The sequence below is a fragment of the Eptesicus fuscus genome, chromosome 5 (genome assembly GCF_027574615.1).
Source record: "Eptesicus fuscus isolate TK198812 chromosome 5, DD_ASM_mEF_20220401, whole genome shotgun sequence".
Classification (NCBI taxonomy): domain Eukaryota; kingdom Metazoa; phylum Chordata; class Mammalia; order Chiroptera; family Vespertilionidae; genus Eptesicus; species Eptesicus fuscus.
The window spans coordinates 16,818,911-16,837,704 of record NC_072477.1 but is presented as its reverse complement, the minus strand read 5'-3'; the positions used below and the strand labels follow the sequence as shown (position 1 = coordinate 16,837,704).

General features: G+C 41.7%; 1 protein-coding gene across 1 annotated transcript in view; it reads right to left on the bottom strand.

Moving 5' to 3' along the window:
* Positions 1-11,628: 11,628 nt before the first annotated feature.
* The window catches only part of STON2 (stonin 2), a 126,764-nt gene continuing 119,598 nt past the window's right edge, over positions 11,629-18,794 (bottom strand). The window contains exons 7-8 of the mRNA XM_054715848.1: positions 14,989-15,191; positions 11,629-13,242 (exon numbers count right to left, since the gene is read on the bottom strand). Of these exons, the coding sequence (XP_054571823.1) occupies positions 13,159-13,242; positions 14,989-15,191 (287 nt within the window). The 3' untranslated portion in view covers positions 11,629-13,158. The remainder of the gene's footprint in view (positions 13,243-14,988; positions 15,192-18,794) is intronic.

Sequence of the window (18,794 nt, the reverse complement as noted above, 5' to 3'; positions counted from 1 at the left end):
TTCCCATTCCAAATAGCACTCAATTATTGAATTTGGCAAGAACAGCCATTTTCTAGCAAGATTCCCTATAATCAAAACATTTCTGTCTAGCTTTATAATTATATTGCAAAAGCTTTCATAAAACAAGAAAATTTTAAGAGTAGAACATTGGGAAGGTTAGTATTCCCAAGAAGGCCTGGTAGTGTTATTTTACCCAATGTGTCAGTGGTATAACTCCCATTACATAGATAGAAAAATAAATTAAATTGGGCCTGTGCCAATGTCATTGCACAATAAATTAGAAGAGGCAATGTATATTGATAGATATAGTGGTATAGCAAGCACCCAAGAATGTGAGCTTTGGAATCAGATAAACCAAGATGCCTGTTTTTTTTTTTGTTTTGTTTTGTTTTAAATATATTTTATTGATTTTTTTTTTTTTACAGAGAGGAAGGGAGAGGGACAGAGAGCTAGAAACATCAATGAGAGAGAAACATCGGCCAGCTGCCTCCTGCACACACCCTACTGGGGATGTGCCCGCAACCAATGTACATGCCCTTGACCGGAATCGAACCCGGGACCCTTCAGTCCGCAGGCAGATGCTCTATCCACTGAGCCAAACCGGTTTTGGCAAGATGCCTGTTTTTGCTTTGACCCTGAACAAGTTGCTTCATCTGTAAAATGGCAATAATATTACCTACTTTTCTAAAAAATGACTTTAGAGAGAGAAAGGAGGGAGGGAGGGAGGGAGGGAGGGAGAGAGACAGGGACACACAGAGAGAGAAACATCAATGTGAGAGAAAAACATTGATTGGTTGCCGCCCACATGCACTCCAACCAGGAACCAAACCCAAAACCTGGGCCTGTGCCCTGACTGGGAATTGAACCGGTGATTTTTGGTGCATGGGATGATGCTCAACCAATACCTGTAGACTTGGGTGAATTTCTCAAATTCTTGAGGTTCCAAAAATGTCTTGAGGTTTCCTATCATCAGGAAAGCAACCTTCATTCCTTCCTTATCTGGAAAGACTGACATGAACCACGTGACCTAGCAAGGTACCAGGCTTTCTCTAAGGAGCTCTTATTGGCTTCAAAGTCAGTTTTCATTCCTTCAGATTTTCTGGTGACATCCAGAGTCCAGGTATGTCTCTCTTAGACATGACATTCCAGTCAAGGTCTTGGTTAATAAAACCACAATTGGAAACTGGTCTTATTCATGCAAATGTTAGAGGCAAAAATAGAATATTGGGGACTAGCTTAAAGAAAGGACATTCTGACCTGACTAGGAGTTGTATGCCCCCAGGACCTGGGAGTCAACCTTGGACCTTTGGAACCATTCTCATTCAAGACCTGCCTATTATCTTGGGAAGATTAAAACCTTGTTGCCCAAACAATGGAGTCCCACCCCAGCCTCCTACTTCCCCGTGCCTGTAATCCCTATTTCCCCTTGTAATCTTTATCTTACCCTATATAAACAGCTGGTTTATGGGGGGCTGCAGAGCAGATTATTTGTGGATGACCTGCTGCTCTCCTATACTGGCAGTATTGGAATAAAGGCTCATATATGAATTAACCCTATCTCTGCTTAATTGGCTCAAGTAGTGACAGCACAGACCCATTGATTGTCCGGTTACACAAAGAAATGCATTTCCATTACTCACTTATTAAGAATTGCCAAATTTTGGAAGAATAAGGTAGGGAGAAAAATATATACTTCAACAAATTGCTTTAAAAAACAAGTCTCCTTGTATCTAGAAAGCAAGAGGAAAATCCTTGTCCTTTTAACAAAGTGGGAAAGAAATTCTAACTGTATTAACTTAGCTTACTTTTGATCTTTAAATTTATTTACTTAATTAAATTTATTATTCAGGAAAGCATACCCTGGGCTGGGGGTTTTAAAGACCGAGAGGATCTTAATAGAATTCATCAGCTTTATGCTAATATACCAAAATGAGGTTTATTCTCTTAACTTCATTTGCCGTTGGGTGTGGTCAGCAAATGACACAAATTGGATTTCTGCTGTCTCCCCTAGTAGGGTGGTTTAAGCTATTTACGTTCTGGTCGGGGAGGAAAAATGCAAATCATTTACTCTTAAGTGTCCCTGATTTAGGGAAGATAGGATTTAGTAGATGGCTGCAGACTGCTTTTTAATTTTTTTTGTATCAGTTTCCCTATTCTGCTTGTCCTGGCTTACTCGCCTGTGTCATTTTAACATTTTTTTCTTTACAAACCTCTATAACTTCACAAACCTTTCTGTAACTTTCACAAACCTTCTTTCCTATTCAGAAACAACCAGCTTTAGAACAATTCACTTTCTTTTTCCTTCAAAATATACCTCCACACCTTATACATTCTGTTACCAGAACCATATAATTTCTTTCCAATTAATTAAAATCCTTAACTCTTAGAAACCTTCATTTCTAATAATAACTGAAAAGTAAACAGTAAGCATTTCTTAGATTGACTTTTATGAACACATTTTAAACACACTTGCCCAGCTGGTGTGGTTCAATGGTTGAGCGTTGACCTATGAACTAGAAGGTAAAGGTTCAATTCCCAGTCAGAACACATGCCTGGGTTGCAGGTTTAATCCCCAGTGTGGGGCATGCAGGAGGCAGCTGATCAATGATTCTCTCTCATCATTGATGTTTCTCTCTCCCTCTCCCTTTCTCTCTGAAGTCAATAAAATATATTTTTAAACAATCTATATATATAAAAGCCTAAGTGGTGCTCAATGCAGGAGCTGCCCCCTGGTGGTCAGTGCACTCCCACTGAAAAGGAAAATGGGGAGGAGGGGGCTTGCAACCTAGTTCAGTATCTGGTTAAAACTATAGTCTTACTTCCCCACTCTGACTGACTTGGGCAGAGCTGCAGAGCCTAACCCCAGGGCCCTGCCACAGCTGACTTGGGTGGAGTTTTGGGGACCCTCAGGGGCCCGCCACAGGAGGAGATATATAGGTCAGAGCCTCCCCAGGAGTTCAGTTCAGGCTTCGAATCCGAAATTCCCCTGGACTAGCAGATCTGCGAAATAGGGATTAAATTTTCCTCTCTCAGAATGCTGGCTGATCATTCTCCTGTGCATTCTGCCACAACATCTCCACTGGAACTAGTAACCTGACAGGAAAAAGCCGCAGGGAAAGGCCTTGTGTGATTTTACAGCGTTCCTGAGTGCATGGACATTGTCTTGCAGTTGGTGGGGAACCTAGTGCAAACTTCCCTGGTCCATGACCGACTGACTCATCCTGTCGTGGGAGTCTTCTAGCAGCGAGTGCCCTAATGGCTTTTAAATGCTTGACCTGTGCCCACACTGTGTGGCATCCAGAGTGAGAAACAGCGGGAGAGAGAGAGAGAGAGAGAGAGAGAGAGAGAGAGAAGTAAGAAGAGAAATGTTGGGAAACCTGCACCAGATGCTAATATAGAAGGGGGTCTGAAGAGGGCTGACCAAGTGGACAGGAAATATTGGATATGGGTCTCCCGTGAATGTTGAAGGCTAAATTTAGGGGACACCAGGGGCAAAGGAGTGGTGGTCTCCCTACTAGCCTATGAAACAACAGATTCCCTGCAACCCTACATAGTCATGGAGGGTAGTCAAGAAAAAGTCTGTTTGATGAGGTCAGGCCGAGGAGGCAATGGCCACAGGGGTTGGCCGTCCACTCACACCTAGCCAGGGTTCTAGGGAAGGGAGGCTCCGAAGACAGCGAGTGGACCCAATTGAGTCGGGACCCAAGGAACTCTGGAGTCCACCTTCCTCCTGGCTTCGGGCAGGATGAATGAAAGATAGAAGAGAGGAATGGGTTCAGACTGGTCCAATATCCTCCCTGATAGAGAAGGATTAGACCCATCGCCCCCGAGAAACCTGTCCCCTGAGTCTGAAGTTCAACAGCTGTGCTAATCGCTTTTAAGTGGCCCACAGGGTCCTGCAATTATACCTCCAATATAAAAGTGAAAGAGCAAAGCAAAGGTGTCAGTTTTCAATATCCCAGATGAGCCCCCCCAAAATGATACCAAAATTCCAGTCGACTCCACGTTTGTGGTCTCATGAAATCAAAGAATGAGTTTCACAGACCAAGAGATAAGCCAAGTTTAGGAAGGGGTCCTGAACGGGTTGCCACAGGAGCTCACTAGTCTAGGTGCTTAAATTTCCCTGCTCTTGCATTCTATTGGCTCTTAAAAACAAACAAACAAAAAACAAACAACAACAAAAAACAGCCAATCTCCTTTTGCTCTAAAATCCCAGCTTTTAGTTCCCTGCTCTTGGGTTCAGGGGGAAGGGAAGCCCTATGGTTGTATGATACATTCCACCTGTCTTGCTCACATCCTGACCATCTGGTTTATTTCTTCCTTACCTACCATCTTCCCTCCCTGTGGCCCTTACCCTAAACTGCCTGATTCCATCTAACTCCTCATTGTTTCGTTAGTAGAAATATAGTGTGTTAAGAGGCGAGACTATGTAGGAGGGTCAAAAAATTGCTGTGATGGTGATGTTTATTGTTCAAAAGGCTAACTTTTGGAGGTACTGTCTCCACATCTCCCAGGGCACATTAAAAACACTTCTGATCTGAAACAAGTACTTGAAAATAGTACTGCCAAGATCTAGAGGATTTGGGATACGTTAGTTACTGCTGTATTTAATTCTCCTCTCCGCCCACCCCCCTACCCCCACCTCCAACCCTTGGGATTCCAGAGACAGCATAGGGTTGGGAAGGGGATTAGCTCTGCTATTATTGAAGCATGAAATGGTTCATAAAAAGAAGTCTCAGAGCACAAAGAACTTAGGTCTGGGTTTAGAGATAAGGAGCATCGGCTTCAAAGTTCCAGCCCACACTTGATGGTGCTGCCTTGCCAAAGGAAACATCCCCCAAAAAGCATTGCCTCCCTGCGAGTAGGAATCTCATCCCTGAAATTTTTGTGAAAAGAGGTCATAGACGTGGAGTAGAAACCAGGTCTATTCATTCACTTAGAAGTGAGTGTTCACCTTTATGAAGTGTTATGATGTTTTGCTTACTTTTTCTTGGTTTATGCAGTGGTTGTTTTTTCCCCCTTTATATGCTTTTCTTGACAAATCATATAGACTTTCTTGTTAGCTTTTCCCAAATGAGCCTTAAATTGATGTCTTGCGTACTCTTTAAATTCATAATTTAAAAATCTCAGGAGTATAAGTTGGTATTATAAGCTTGTTATTTGGTATTTTTATAACAAAAGAAATAAGTTTAAAAAAACAACAACAACACAAAAACCACTGGGTTTCTGATAGCCCACTTGCTGGCTTGCAGGATAAACACAACCCGGCTCAGCATTTCTAAGTTGTTGATTCTTTCTCACTTGTATCCTTCCCCTTTGCACTGAGCCTTTCTTTTTCACTGCAATTGTCATTCCTTTACTAGACGTGTATTAAGAGAGTAAAAGAGGGTAGATTTTGTGCTGTCTGGCGAATCAGAATTAAATGTTCTTGAAGCATTCCTGGCAGCAATAACCTCTGAGTTGTGAAGAGGAAGAAAAGTAGAGAGACGATTTTCCAGGCTACAGAGGCTCGGAGGTAGAAGGGAAGGTTGTAATCAAGGGACTGCTAGAAAGTTTTACTAAAATACAGACTGAATTTCAGTCACATTCAATTGCATGTTGATTTACATTTGCTGATTCATATTGCTTTTAGTCCATTTTTGCCACATACTGAGAAAGCCAATTCTTTTAGTCACCTAGTGCTTTTTTTGAAGCTAAATCTAATAAATATAAAACATTGAAAGGCAGCTCACATGTGCTAAAAGCAGCAGACGAGATATGCAGCAGTGGTTTGTTCAGGGTCCAACCTGGGAAGAAATAAGTGGAAACTGTTCAGCCCCTGAGATATGTCCCTTTCTCAGCCACTGCCACCAGATCAGTCTAGGCCAGTGGTCGGCAAACCGCGGCTCGAGAGGCACATGCGGCTTGCGAGCCGTGGTTTGCTGCTCTGTTGACTAATGAGTTTGCCGCTCTCAAGACTCCATGCCTGTTAGTGGAAAGAAGAGAAGGGAGGAGAAGGGAGAAGAGGAAGAAGGAGATGAGAGAAGAGAAAATATGTCATAAGCCTGGAGTTTGCTCGTGACAGGTGAATAGATTTTTATCTTAGTCCTTCTGTTGACCCAGACCGTGTTGGGGGAGGAAAGTACAGGCATGTTAATGTCAATTCCATCTGAAAATATTTTCTGTAACTTCTGAGTCCTCGAAGGAAAATCTGTGATTTTATGTAAGCTCTTTTTGAAGATCTACTAGTAAGATAGACTACTTTTTGGTTTAGAAAGATAGGGTTAGGGTCCATGACAGGATGCAATGGAGTGGAACTAAAATTTGCTTTGCACAATAGTGTGAAGTATAGTGAAGACTCCATATGCTTCTATTCAAGTAATTTAATCTGCCACCCCTCAGTGGGTTTGTGAGGCAGATAGAGAATACTGTCATGCCTGAAACAGTCAATTCAAGCTGGTAAAACTCAGGGAATCATTGTGTGATGCATTTGACCATGAACTAGAATACATTATTCAGGTGGCTGGGATTCTGGGTGGTGATGACCCTGTCAGCATTCTCAATGAAGAAATTGAAAAATCAACTTAGGGTCATAGCGCAACTTTTATTAAAGAAGACTTATGCCTTAATCTACTTTATTTTATGGGCAATTTAAGTGATTTTCAAGAGTGTTGACTTTAGAACTTAATCCCCACTTAACATGGGACTTTAAGAAAAGCTCTCGGTTTTCCCTTGGCAGTTGGAGAGACAGTACTTTGGGGACTTGAAGAGTTGGCTCCATTTACTCAGGGAAGAGCCAGGGGAGAAATATGCTTAATAAATGTTCCCGCTGTGGAGGATGGGCAATGAACTTTAGGAGCAAGGATGTCTGATATGCAGTTTTAAGTTCTTTCCTGTTTTGTGCTATAAATACTCACCATTGATTGTTAATCCTTAGTAAACATTGGTTGTACCACCAGCCTTGAGTTATTAGTACCTTGTGGAATGGAGAGAGGGGGCTGCCTCTATTAAATAAGGTGATGCATCTAAAATACTTAGAATAAGTAGTTGCCGAAAATAGAAGCATGACATAAATATTAGCTCATATCGGTCTGTTTTAGGAATACATAAAGCTCCCCAGCATGGAGGAATTAAGAGCAGTTAGTTGGAGGTAATCAAGGAGATGCTGTGAGGAGTTTAGAAGGACACTGAGGACATTTACATTCTCATCTTCACTTCTTATCATTCTCAACTGCCCTCCCCCAAATCCTGAGGAACATTAGGGAGCAAGCTTGGCTCCCAACAGTTAACTTGAATACGTTGCTCCACTTGGCTATTAAAGGGAAGGGGGTCCATAGAAGGCTAAAACCTTGTGATAATGTGGGACCTAGGCAAGTAGGCTTCAAAACTTGTTCAAGTGGAGTTTGGGCAGATAGGAATGGAAGAATAGGGAGAAAGAGTAGAATACTCTTCAGAATCCCCAACCTATAAAATTTTATGCTCTTATTTGGCTATAAACCCTTTTGTGTAGCTAATATCAGTTACTAATATCAGTTGATGTCATACTAACCAGGCCATAAAATTGTGTGTTCTGTTCAAGAGAGAGTTCTCTCCATGCCAAGGAGCCATGGGGAGAAATGGGATACAATAAATATATATTGAACTGAGTAAATTACACATGTGATAAACTTAACTAGGATAATTAAACAGGCCACTTGTTAACTTGTCAACTTATGGTCACTAATCATGTTAATCGGGTTATAGGCCTTTTTAATAAACATTTTTCTTTATGTCTAATCTCATTAAATCTTGTACAGTGACAGATTTTGCTTAAAAATGTTTATTAATAGTTCATTTTCATAGTTCAAAAAGGTATTACAGATGATAATCAGCAGAACAATTAAAAACAAAATCTCACCTCTACAGAGTTAGCCAGTGTGTAGACTTTATTACATAGGCACATTTTTTTAAAGTAAAGCAATTTTACATAAAATTAATCACAATAGTACAAAAAAGTTTCATCAAAAGAAGATAGATGATGAATGCAGGAAAATACAAGCCTTGGATCAGCTGAATCATTCATTGGATCTTGGGTCCATCAATTTCATTTTGACACATTGAAATTCACTATGGACATTATAAAAATGCAGGGTGAGGAGGGGTGCACTTTTATCATTCTCTGGCTAAAACACTGTCTGTTTAATTTCTTGAACATAGTGAAAATTTATGCAGGCTCTGTTGGCAGTTGGACACAAAGGTTAAATGAATGTTGGCTTAGGGTCAGAGGAGTTCATAGTCATCTCTTCTGTCACCCCCATACTTTAAAACCCTTAAACACTTTGGTCCAACAGGTTGCTGTCAGGATCTGCACATCTGCTTCCCCAGAACCAAGTGGGGTCGCTGATCTTGAAGCACATGGTACTTAAGGCTTCAGTCACAGTGTGGCTAGATGGCATCCAAAACTAGCATTGACAGTTTGATCAGAGGCAGAGGATGTGGGAATTTCTTGCTCTGTCCAGTTCGAATGGAGCCATTCCATTCGACCAAATCTAAGTACGAGAAACTAAAATCATACTAACACATACCACAGAAGAGATGCTATTTTGTAGTTTGTACATGTTTGAAAAAATTTAAAAACTACATTTTTATGTTCCTAGAAGACAGTGTGGATAGGGAGGACTGACCCTTTCATCTCATTTTGCCATAACTGTATGACGTAGTCCTAAGATGTTTACTAAGTGATTTTTTTCCTCCCTCAATTTCTGCAGTCTTTTGTATCAAAGGATATACCTATATAAATCTCTGATCATCCTAACGTACCTCAGTATCTTGGAGGGTTAGACCTACTTCTACTGTAAGTAGTACCCAAATACAACATCCATTTTGGACAGCTCTCTGCTCTTCCTCACACTCACACTACTGCTGTGCTGGGTGATCCCAGTGGACCTTCCCAAGCAGTATTCCGGTTGATCTTCACCATCCTTTGATCCTCCATATTTATCTATTTCTTTGAAGGCAACTACAAAATAGAGGATTGCAGGGTTTTCTGTGTTTCTGTTGTCTGGGCAGATGGTAAAGGATAGAGACAAGAAAAGGCAAAAGATGGGCCAGATGAATTTTCCAATCTTCAAAGTTTAAATGTCTTGGTTCTTAAGACTATGTGAAGAGGACTGTTGACATGAAATATCACTGACAATGGCACCAAAGGGTATTTTGTGAAATAATCCATAAAACTGGAAAGGACCTGAGGGAACAATGAGTCCAGCTTCCTTACTTTCTTAGCTGAGGTTCCTGAAGCCCAATTGGGAAAATTGCAAGTTACTGAACATGGTGATTTTCTCCATGACAATGTCCTTTAAAGATTCATAGAAACCCCAATTTTAATCCCACCAATGAGTTTACACCAGCAATCCTCAGTGTCCTTGTGTTTGGCTGTAGCTCCCTTTAGGGAAGCTGGCTGCTAGCACAGCACCTTGACCAAAGTAGACACTTGATAAATACTTGTTGACTTGAACTAATTCTATTGTTTATCCCTGCTATGCAATCTGTTATTTTTCCTAGGGCTCCTTACTTTTCAGGGATAGCCTCAAGTCCAGGAATTTGAGGTTTGATGGCCAGTGCTATATTTGTCATCTCTCTCTATTCTCATTACTATTCAATATGAATATCTCTTCATATTGAAAGTCTATTTTTTGGAGTCTGTTCTTATATAGCTTTTCATGACATACAATTGTTATCTGCCTCTCTCCAGGCACTACTGAACATATCACCATGGATAGTGTCTTTACAAGGCCTGGAATTGCAAGGTCAGATTTTTTTTTTTTTTTCAATTCTTAAAATAAAAACCAAGAACTAGACTCTCAATCAGATTTGCTAAGGCACACTAGAAGAAATGTAATAATTCCGTTTTCTTGCTTTAGCTAATACATGGGAAAACATTATTGACACACACACTTATTTTCTATGTTTATGACTGCCTCGTATATCTCATTCACTTTTAATTCCTTAAATACATAAATATCAGTCATAATATCCAAAGCAGGTTTCATTTCTAAAGAGCATAATGAAGAAATGGTGATTTGTAGGGAATTGGCACTTAGACCTTGGTGATGTTTTGAAAACATCTTTAGAACTCAGGAGAGCCTGACTGGTGTGGCTCAGTGGTTGAGCATCCACTGATGAACCAGGAGGTCATGGTTCAATTCCTGGTCAGGGCACATGCCTGGATTGCAGGCTCAATCCCCAGTGTGGGGTGTGCAGGAGGCAGCCGATCAATGATTCTCTAATCACTGATGTTTTTTTCTCTTTCTCCCTCTCCCTTCCTCTCTCTGAAATCAATTAAAATAAAAAAGATGTTTTTGTTTTAAAAAGGTAATTTGCCCAACTGTGTTTTCTGTGTAGGTGACTAGCAAAATACTAGGTCTGGAATATATAGTATTATATTCCCCAAGTCCCTAAAGGCTACCTTTAATCAGTTTCCCCAAAACAGTAGAGGAAAAACAAATTTGATGAAATCAAAGTGGCAGTTTTAAAAATATTAATGATAATTTGCTTGCTGAATCTAAAGACAGCATAGAAGGGATTTTCCCAGCCCTTGGTTAAAAAAAAAAAAAAGTCCAGGTGAAAGCATGAAGGCAATCAGAATTAAGCAAATGGGGATACAAGGTCCAACAAGCAATACACATGTGATGCTAATAGGTGAGGCAGAGCTCTTAAGAGGGCGTGTAGATGTTAACCTTGAGTAAGAAAGGTGCAGGAATGATCTTCACCTTGCTAACTCTTCAATTCACCTTGATGTTTCTATGAGGAATCTCATCTGCCTTTAGTATGAGAGGGGAAGGGAAATGCTGTGGAACCCTCACTTGACACTGCTCACTGGGGGACCCTGCTATATTTCAAAGAGCATGAAAAACTTCTCCTAGAGTCAGAGAGCCCTATTACTACTATATGTAGAAGGGATCTTAGTTATCCAGCTCAAATCCAATGTAAGAGAACCTTTTGAAGCATCTGGGATAGATCATTATTTTAACTTTTGCCTGAGCATTTGCAGCAACAGGAAATTTTGCTTTTGAGCCCATTCCTCTTTAAAACAACTCTTATTAGGAAACTTTCTTATATTGAAGCAAACATCTGTCATGTATCAAGTTTCCCTTTGTTCCTATTTTTGCCCTTTGAAGCTACACAGAATAAGTCTAAGTCCTCTCCTATTTTATAGCTCAACAGAAATTTCAGTGCACCTATTATATAATTTCCTCCTTTTCTGCACTTCCTTTCCAGCTATACCTTCTGTTCTTCAGGGATCTATTCCCCTGTTCCTTGTATAATCAGACCCTTCACAATCCTGACCACCTGTCTCTGGACACAATCAATGTATTAATGTCTCTCTCAAAATACAATACCCAGAATTGAACCCAACCCTCCATCCAGATGTGGTCTTACCAGTGCAGCTTGCAGGGCTCCCTGGACTTCTATTACCACAGGTTGAATGAAATAGCTTTATGAATAGCCACAATATACTCCTGATTCAAAACCGAACTCCTATTTCCATAAGAAAACATTTCTACATGAACTGCTGTGAAACCATACCTTTCCAACACCCTCCCATCAATACACACACACACACACACACACACACACACCACACACACTATACACACACATCCACAAATACACAACACATATACCATGCTGTTCTTAGAGGGTTGCATTTAAGAAAACTCAAAATATAGTTGCTCATTAATGCTTCAATTTCATCTTTTTAATTTCAATTTTATGCTCAGGTATTTCAAAAAACTATAATGATTCTTATATCCTAGTGTCAGCACATAGTTAGAATTCAATTACTATTCATTGAATAAGTTAATCCTGAATCTGCTGGTCAACAGACTAGATGTCTATTTCTATGTCATCTACAAATCTAATCAATGTGCACTCTGTCCCCCTCTTCCATTCTTCGTGGAGATACAGAAAGGCAGATGGAGGCTGCCTTTGAATTGTTGAGCAGATATCCCCTTTGGGATGGCTGATGTAGCTTCTTGTGTGGTAAGAAAACACCAATGTACAAATAAGAATCAGAGGTGCAGAAAGTGAGCCAGAACAGATGAAGGTAAAGAAGATTGAGTGTCCCAGACTCTTAAAATCAATGTTAAAAAAGTATGGCTTTCCCACCATCTCTACCCTAGAGTCTTCTGCCTTTTAGATCTATCACAATACTGTGCTTGTCAAACTCTGAATTTGTGGGAAAAGCTCAGACAAGCTTAGTTTCAAAACAGCTTTGAAACGATCTCTTCAGCATCCATTTCCTGAAAAGTCTGAGTTACAGAGACACTTGCTCCCTATTGGCTATGAGGTATAAAAAGAGCTCCCAAATGCCCGAGGTATAACATACATGTCCACTCATTTCAGAAATCAGAAATGGCCTATAGTTTTCAATGTGAATTTGGGAATTCACTGAGAGTGAAGCTGTCTCCTGAATTGAATATAACCTTACAACGAATGTCCCTTTTCCCCAGAATGAAGAAAAATAAGCTCAATTTTGCTTTCCTTTCAACGGCCAACCTTTGCAGAATGTGGGGCTAATCACAGAATAAAAAAGCATCTCATTGTGCCTTTTTCCCATCCTGTGACCAAAACCTTAGAGAGATGGGAAAAGTGTTTCATTCAAAACAGTCTAGAATCTCGAAAACGTCTGTTGCATAGTGTTCATATACAAAGAATGGAGACACCTACGAAAGGACTAGGAAACCTACAGAGGAAATTTGTTTTGTGCCTTTTCTGAACCTTTTCTAGAGGGAGTGACAGAGATAGGTTCTTAATTAACTTCTCAAGACCGTGTTTTCCAGAAATTCATGTAAATGACAGAAGAACACCAGAAGGAAATCATGCCAACACTGATGCGGAGGTTCTTTTCCTGACTCTCCTAGTCACAACAAACCATACCCAAGTGCTGTGAGATAAGCAGAGGCAGAGGCGGCTTAATGAGTGAGCTCCCACGTCAGGTGAACCAGCTGCTTCAGGCAGTCAGAGCCTCTCCAAGCAGCCGCCTCGGGTCTCCTGTTCACATATAGGCAACTACCGACAGGAAGGTCCAATGCACTGCTCCCAGCATGGGGGAGTCATGTAGGTACTGACTTGAACTTCAGCTATTCAGGAAGATGTCCTATTGGGACTCTCAGGTCATGGCCTCTCAGTGGGGCTTCATCACTGGACCCCACACTCCTTGGGGTTTTCCAATTCATCTCCTTCAAAGTCCGGCTTCAAACTCTTTTTTTGCTCAATCTCCACCTGCCAGGAATAAAAGTTGGAGAGAAATATCAGAAGAGAAAACATCCCAATAAATAAATAAATCAAGAGAGAATACCTCACTGGGCTTAGATTCCTGGAGACTCCTCGTGATTTTGTCATGTTTTGGTGCCACTTGCCCTGTGTCTATGATGCTTCTCTCTTTGCACAGACTCTTCGCTTGGTCTGGAATTCCCTCTCCCTCACTGTCCACCTAGAAGATTCTTATTCTTTGTCTTGCACAACTGCTCAAAGGTCATCTCTTCTGTGAAGCTATTCTTGATTCTTCAGGCAGAGTGAGGCACTCCCCGGCATATTCCCACTGTACCTTCTACACTGCACCATGGGCTCCATAGGACAAGGGCTGGCCCTAGTCACTGCTGCATCCCAGTAATGTAGGTCTATAGCAGGCAAGCAGAGGTTGATAAATGAATGGCTTCCTTCGCAAGTGGCTGTTTACACTCTCCATTACTTTATCTCTTTTAAAAAGTTTCCAAGCTGATAAGTATTGCAGTGTTTTCAGTTCTACCCATATTGTCTGCAAAACACTGTAGCTGTAATTATCAAGGAATCAGAAATTAATCTTGCCTTGAAAGCGACACACTTCAACTGGAGCCTTGGGTAAGCCAGGCAGGGGATCCTTCAAGCTAGGAAGTTTCATAATTAAAGCTGCTTTCCTCAACCAAAGTGGACATTTATGATGAGAGGAAAAAGTCAAGACAGAACAGTTGACTAGGGCAGCGATTTGCTGCAAGAATTTTTAAAACACGCAGTACCTGACTATTTAGTCGGGCACTGACCTCGTTTCCCTTAGACTGTCAAGTAAAAAAATGATAACAGCCAACACAAAAATATAATTTTGATTCGTTCACAAAAAAAATTTGTGAACGAATCAAAATTATATATTTTTGTCAGATATGCAAAAAATATTTTTTTTGGTGTGCCACAGAATTTTAGTAATTAGTTTGTGTGCCATGAGATGACAAAAATTGAAAATAGCATGTCTGAGGAAAGTGCTGTTTTTTTCTGGCCACAAGATGGAGTATGTGTTCTTTTTGGTAGACCACACAACTAAGGAGGCAATTAGAAACCAATAAATCACCATATAAATCTAAGGATATTATTATGAATAGAAAATTATTAAGCCACTTTGCAAAATCTCTTCAAAAGCCCCCATTTCCATCCCTGGCATTAATATCCTCCCATTGAATCTCTAACTCCCCCAGATAGTCCACACACCCCAGCTTGGTGTCTGTCCTCCTTCCACAGCCTGATCCTGTTACTACTCTAGAAGCTGGTTGGGCTTTAGAGTTCTGTCCTGTGACAGCCCAGTGACCAGGTCATGAATGTCCTAACTTTACTCAGACCCACGTCATCAACTCCTGTAGCTGCTTTTGGTTAGCACTTCCCTGACACTCCTCTTGACTTCCAAATTCACTACTCTGCAACATAAATTACATTATGAATGGGTAATAATAATCCCTTTATCCCATTCTTCTTTTTTATGTTGTTGTTTATGATGACATTATATTCTCCTCTTTCATCAGCTTCTTTATTTTTTTCCCCAACCTTCCTCTTGCCCACTGGAGAGATTATCCCTTTACATCAGGGCAGACTCGCCCATGGCTATGTACCATGGTGAGTCGCCTCCAAGGTGGTAAGAGAACACTGCACCCAGCGCAAACACTGCTAAAAGGATGAGAGGAGGGAAGGAAAGGGGGCACATCAGCCAGATGCCTCCCAGGCTACCTGGTAGCTGTAGTGTGCGGAATAATTGACCCACTTCCTGATGTCAGTCTTGTCTTCCACAGAGATGGATCTTACAGCAGCTTTGGAGGCTGAAGTGGTGGGCATGCTGAACTCGACATTCACGTGATTGGCAAATCTGGAAGGCACTTCCCGGTCCGAGCCAAGTTCAAGGTGGCAGAAGAAACAGTGTGGGTGACCAGAGGCTATGAAACAAAGATAAAGAATCTATAGATCAGGTTCTTTGGGGAGGAAGTAGAAGAAGAGCCACCTCAGTAACAAAGGAGGCCTGGGGCCCTGGCCAGTGTGGCTCAGCTGGTTGGAGCATAGTCCTGTACACTGGAAGGTCGCATTCCTGGTTAGGGCACATACCCAGGTTGCAGGTTTGATCCCCAGTTGGGGTGTGTAAGGGATCGATGTTTCTCTCTCACATCAATGATTGTTTCTCTCCCCCCCTTTCTCTCTCTCTAAAATCAATTAAAAAACAACAACAACATATCCTCAGGTGAGGATTTAAACACAAACACAAAACAACAAAGGAGGCCTGGAAGTCTTTCAGAGGGGCCAGCTGTGAGCAGAGGATTTGCCTCTGCAGAAATTGCTCTGACCCTCTGATACAACACTATCTGATGACAGTAGCCTGGTATCCTAGCAATGGAACCATGGCTGAGAAGCAGAGGTCATTCGGCCTGCTCACGTCAGGGTGACATGTGAGCACAACACAAATATTAAGAAATGGGGGCTGTAGATTGGCAGAGAGGAATAAAAGGGGTTGGCATTTAGCACCTAATAAAACACCAGTGACAGCCACCTGGAGCAAAATCAATTTTTTTTGAAAGATAAATTGAATTTTCCTAATAGCATTTCATATTTAAAAAAAATGTTTGTGGCATGCTTTTGTGGGTGAAAGACATATGTAAATGACAGAGCCTTTGTAAGCACATTTATTTTAGGGAAGCGCAGCAAACACCGGAGAGCACACAGACTAACAGTCAGCAAGCATCCCTGAATTTGATGTCCAGCTCTCCCGCTAAGCAGCAGAGATCCCTCACCCGAGTCCTTTATTCTATCCAGGCCTCAATTCTTCATCTGTAAAGTAGGGCAGCTGGGTAGGTGGGCGTGGGGCAGTGGGGGGAAGCGGTGGTTGGAAAGGGTAGACTGGACAATGCTAGGCATAGACCCTTCCTGTTCTTTGATTCTGTACATCTATGGCTCATTCTACTGTACTTGGATAGCAAACTCAAGGTTGGATTTTCATGGAGAATTATTACTAGGTATTTCAGGGGAAAGGGTTAGAGCTTATTTCTGTGACTGTCACTCATGAAGCTCTGTGGTCGTCATCATTCATCAGATGCAGCAGGAAAATTGTTGAGTGCTCTGTGCCAGGTTCTGTGCTGAATGCTTTTCATTCTGCAGATTCTCTCACAGTCTCTTCGTAACAGAATCTGGAGGTCATAATATTATATTCTACTAGAGGCCCGGTGCACGAAATTCGTGCACGGGCGGCGGGGGGGGGGGGGGGGGGTGGTCCCCTCAGCCCAGCCTGCACCCTCTCCAATCCAGGACCCCTCGGGGAACATCCCTCTCACAATCCAGGACTGCTGGCTCCTAACTGCTCATCTGCCTGCCTGATCGCCCCCAACTGCCCGCTCCCCCCCCCCCACCACCACCACCACCAGCCTGGTCGTCCCACGCAGCCTGCTGTTCAGTCATTTGGTTGTCCCTCACTAACCCCCCTGCCAACCTGGTTGCCCCACGCATTCTGCTATTCAGTCATCCATCTGGTCGTTTAGGTCATGATGGCCCCCAGGTTTTTATATATTAGGATTGCAAAGAAGCAGAGCTGAGACCTGACTAAGTCCAGCCGTCTGACCCCAAATTGTTTTAGCCACTTTGTCTGAGTCATAACCTCTTGTTTCCAAATCTCAAGACCAGGTCTGCAGGGTGACAAGGTCTACGGGGTGACAATGTCTGCAGGGGAAGCCAGCTATAAGAACCCCCACACAGCAACTGGCTATGGAGAAACAATGTTACAGCCCTTAGTTATCCGAGTTTTCCCAAATAAACAATTCCAAGTTCCTTTATTGGTCTGGGAGGGACTTTTTAATCTCAGTAAGTGAGGCCCTACACACACCCTCTCTCCAAGGAAAACATTACAGAGTAAAGTATTTGTTTTGCTCTGTTTCCCAAATGTGAGTGTTTCACTGATTCTTTCTAAAGAGTAAAACTTTAGGAAATTAATTGAAAAATTTGCACTGGTTTTAGGAAAGGAATTTAAGATACATGTAACAGTAAAAATTATATTATTTAAAAAGACATTCTTTAAAAAAAAAAATAGTGTGCCACAGATGTAATTATATAGCTATCATCTATTGAGCATTCATTACAGGCCAGAGACTGTGCTAAACACTTAAAAGCATTTTTAATTTCATTCTTAATGGGTTAGGTATTAATAACCCTATTTTATAGATGAGGAAAATGAGATTTCTCTAAGAGGGTTAAGTAAATTGCCTGAGGTCACAGAGTCATTAAGTTGTAGTACTGGGAATAAAACAGATCTAACTCTAAATTATGATTAAACTTCTCTCAATGTACTGCTATAGATTTAAATCACTTCAAAGTATATAGAGGAGTTTCTAATTTCATTCAATAGCAACCTGAAGAACAGTTTTACATAATGACTCTTATTCACACATTTTGAGTATCGAGAAATCATTACTTTCCACAAAACTGACCCTCTTCTGTCTCCCCACCAAAGTGTATTCACAGCTGACTCTATGAGAACAACATTCTTTCTTTCTTTCTTTTTTTTTTTTTTTTACACAAGACTGTCACAGGACAATTTTTATTCAATATGCTTTTTATTTCATGTTGGAAAAGAATTGAGGTTTTAAAGACAGGGTAGCTGTCATAAGTGGCTGGTATAGGGGAACAACATTCTTTCTTGATTCCCAGCATCAACTAATGGATGTGAAGGGCTGGTGGACAGATAGGGAAGTGCAATTTTGAAAGCTAGTGTAGTTTAATTTATGAGCTAATGAGCCCATGCATCATGTCATCTTCCTGGATGGATTTGAGAACATTTAACATTACAATTCAGATTTCTATTTGGCATAAAAGGGCAATCATATTGGGTTTGCTTGGTCTTTGCTTCTCTTCACTTGGTCTAATGAGAACTGGAATTCCAGCAAAGAAAGCTACCTGGGCAGGACAGGATGTTTTGTTTCCGGGTGGAGAATCTGGGAAAGCAGCAGGACTGGTGCTTTGTTCCGGTGCCTTCTAGGATTAGGAAAAATTCTTGGGAATAGAGTGGGAGGGGTCCTGCAGAATGCAGAGAGATGGGGCTGCACATGCACATGGCTGGGCTGGCACCCAGTGGCGGCTTGTTAAGTCTTTTGATGGCTGGGATTGGGACACACCTGCTGTGGCTGTGGCGTGGGCTGCCAGCAAAGCCAGAGGTGCTGCTCAGCTGACCCATGCTGCCTATGGTCTGCCTGCCCTGCCCCCTGGGGCTGGGGATGCAGGGCCACTGCAGGTGGGAATGGGTGTGCAGAGATCTAGGCTTCCTTCACTGTAAATGGAGGGTGAGGATTATGAAAAATAATCTATAAAAGGCACCTTCCCAAGACTGTCTGAAGACCAGGATAGAAGAACTCCAAAAAAGGGACAACTACTAATAGATTATCAGTTCTCTGGTTTCTTGGCATGGGATGGGGAGGACAGGGGCTGGGCGCAGCGAGTACCAGCAACGGTGAGAACCTGCAGTCTCACTGGAGTTCAGATCCTGTACACCTCTAGTTTCCAGGAAA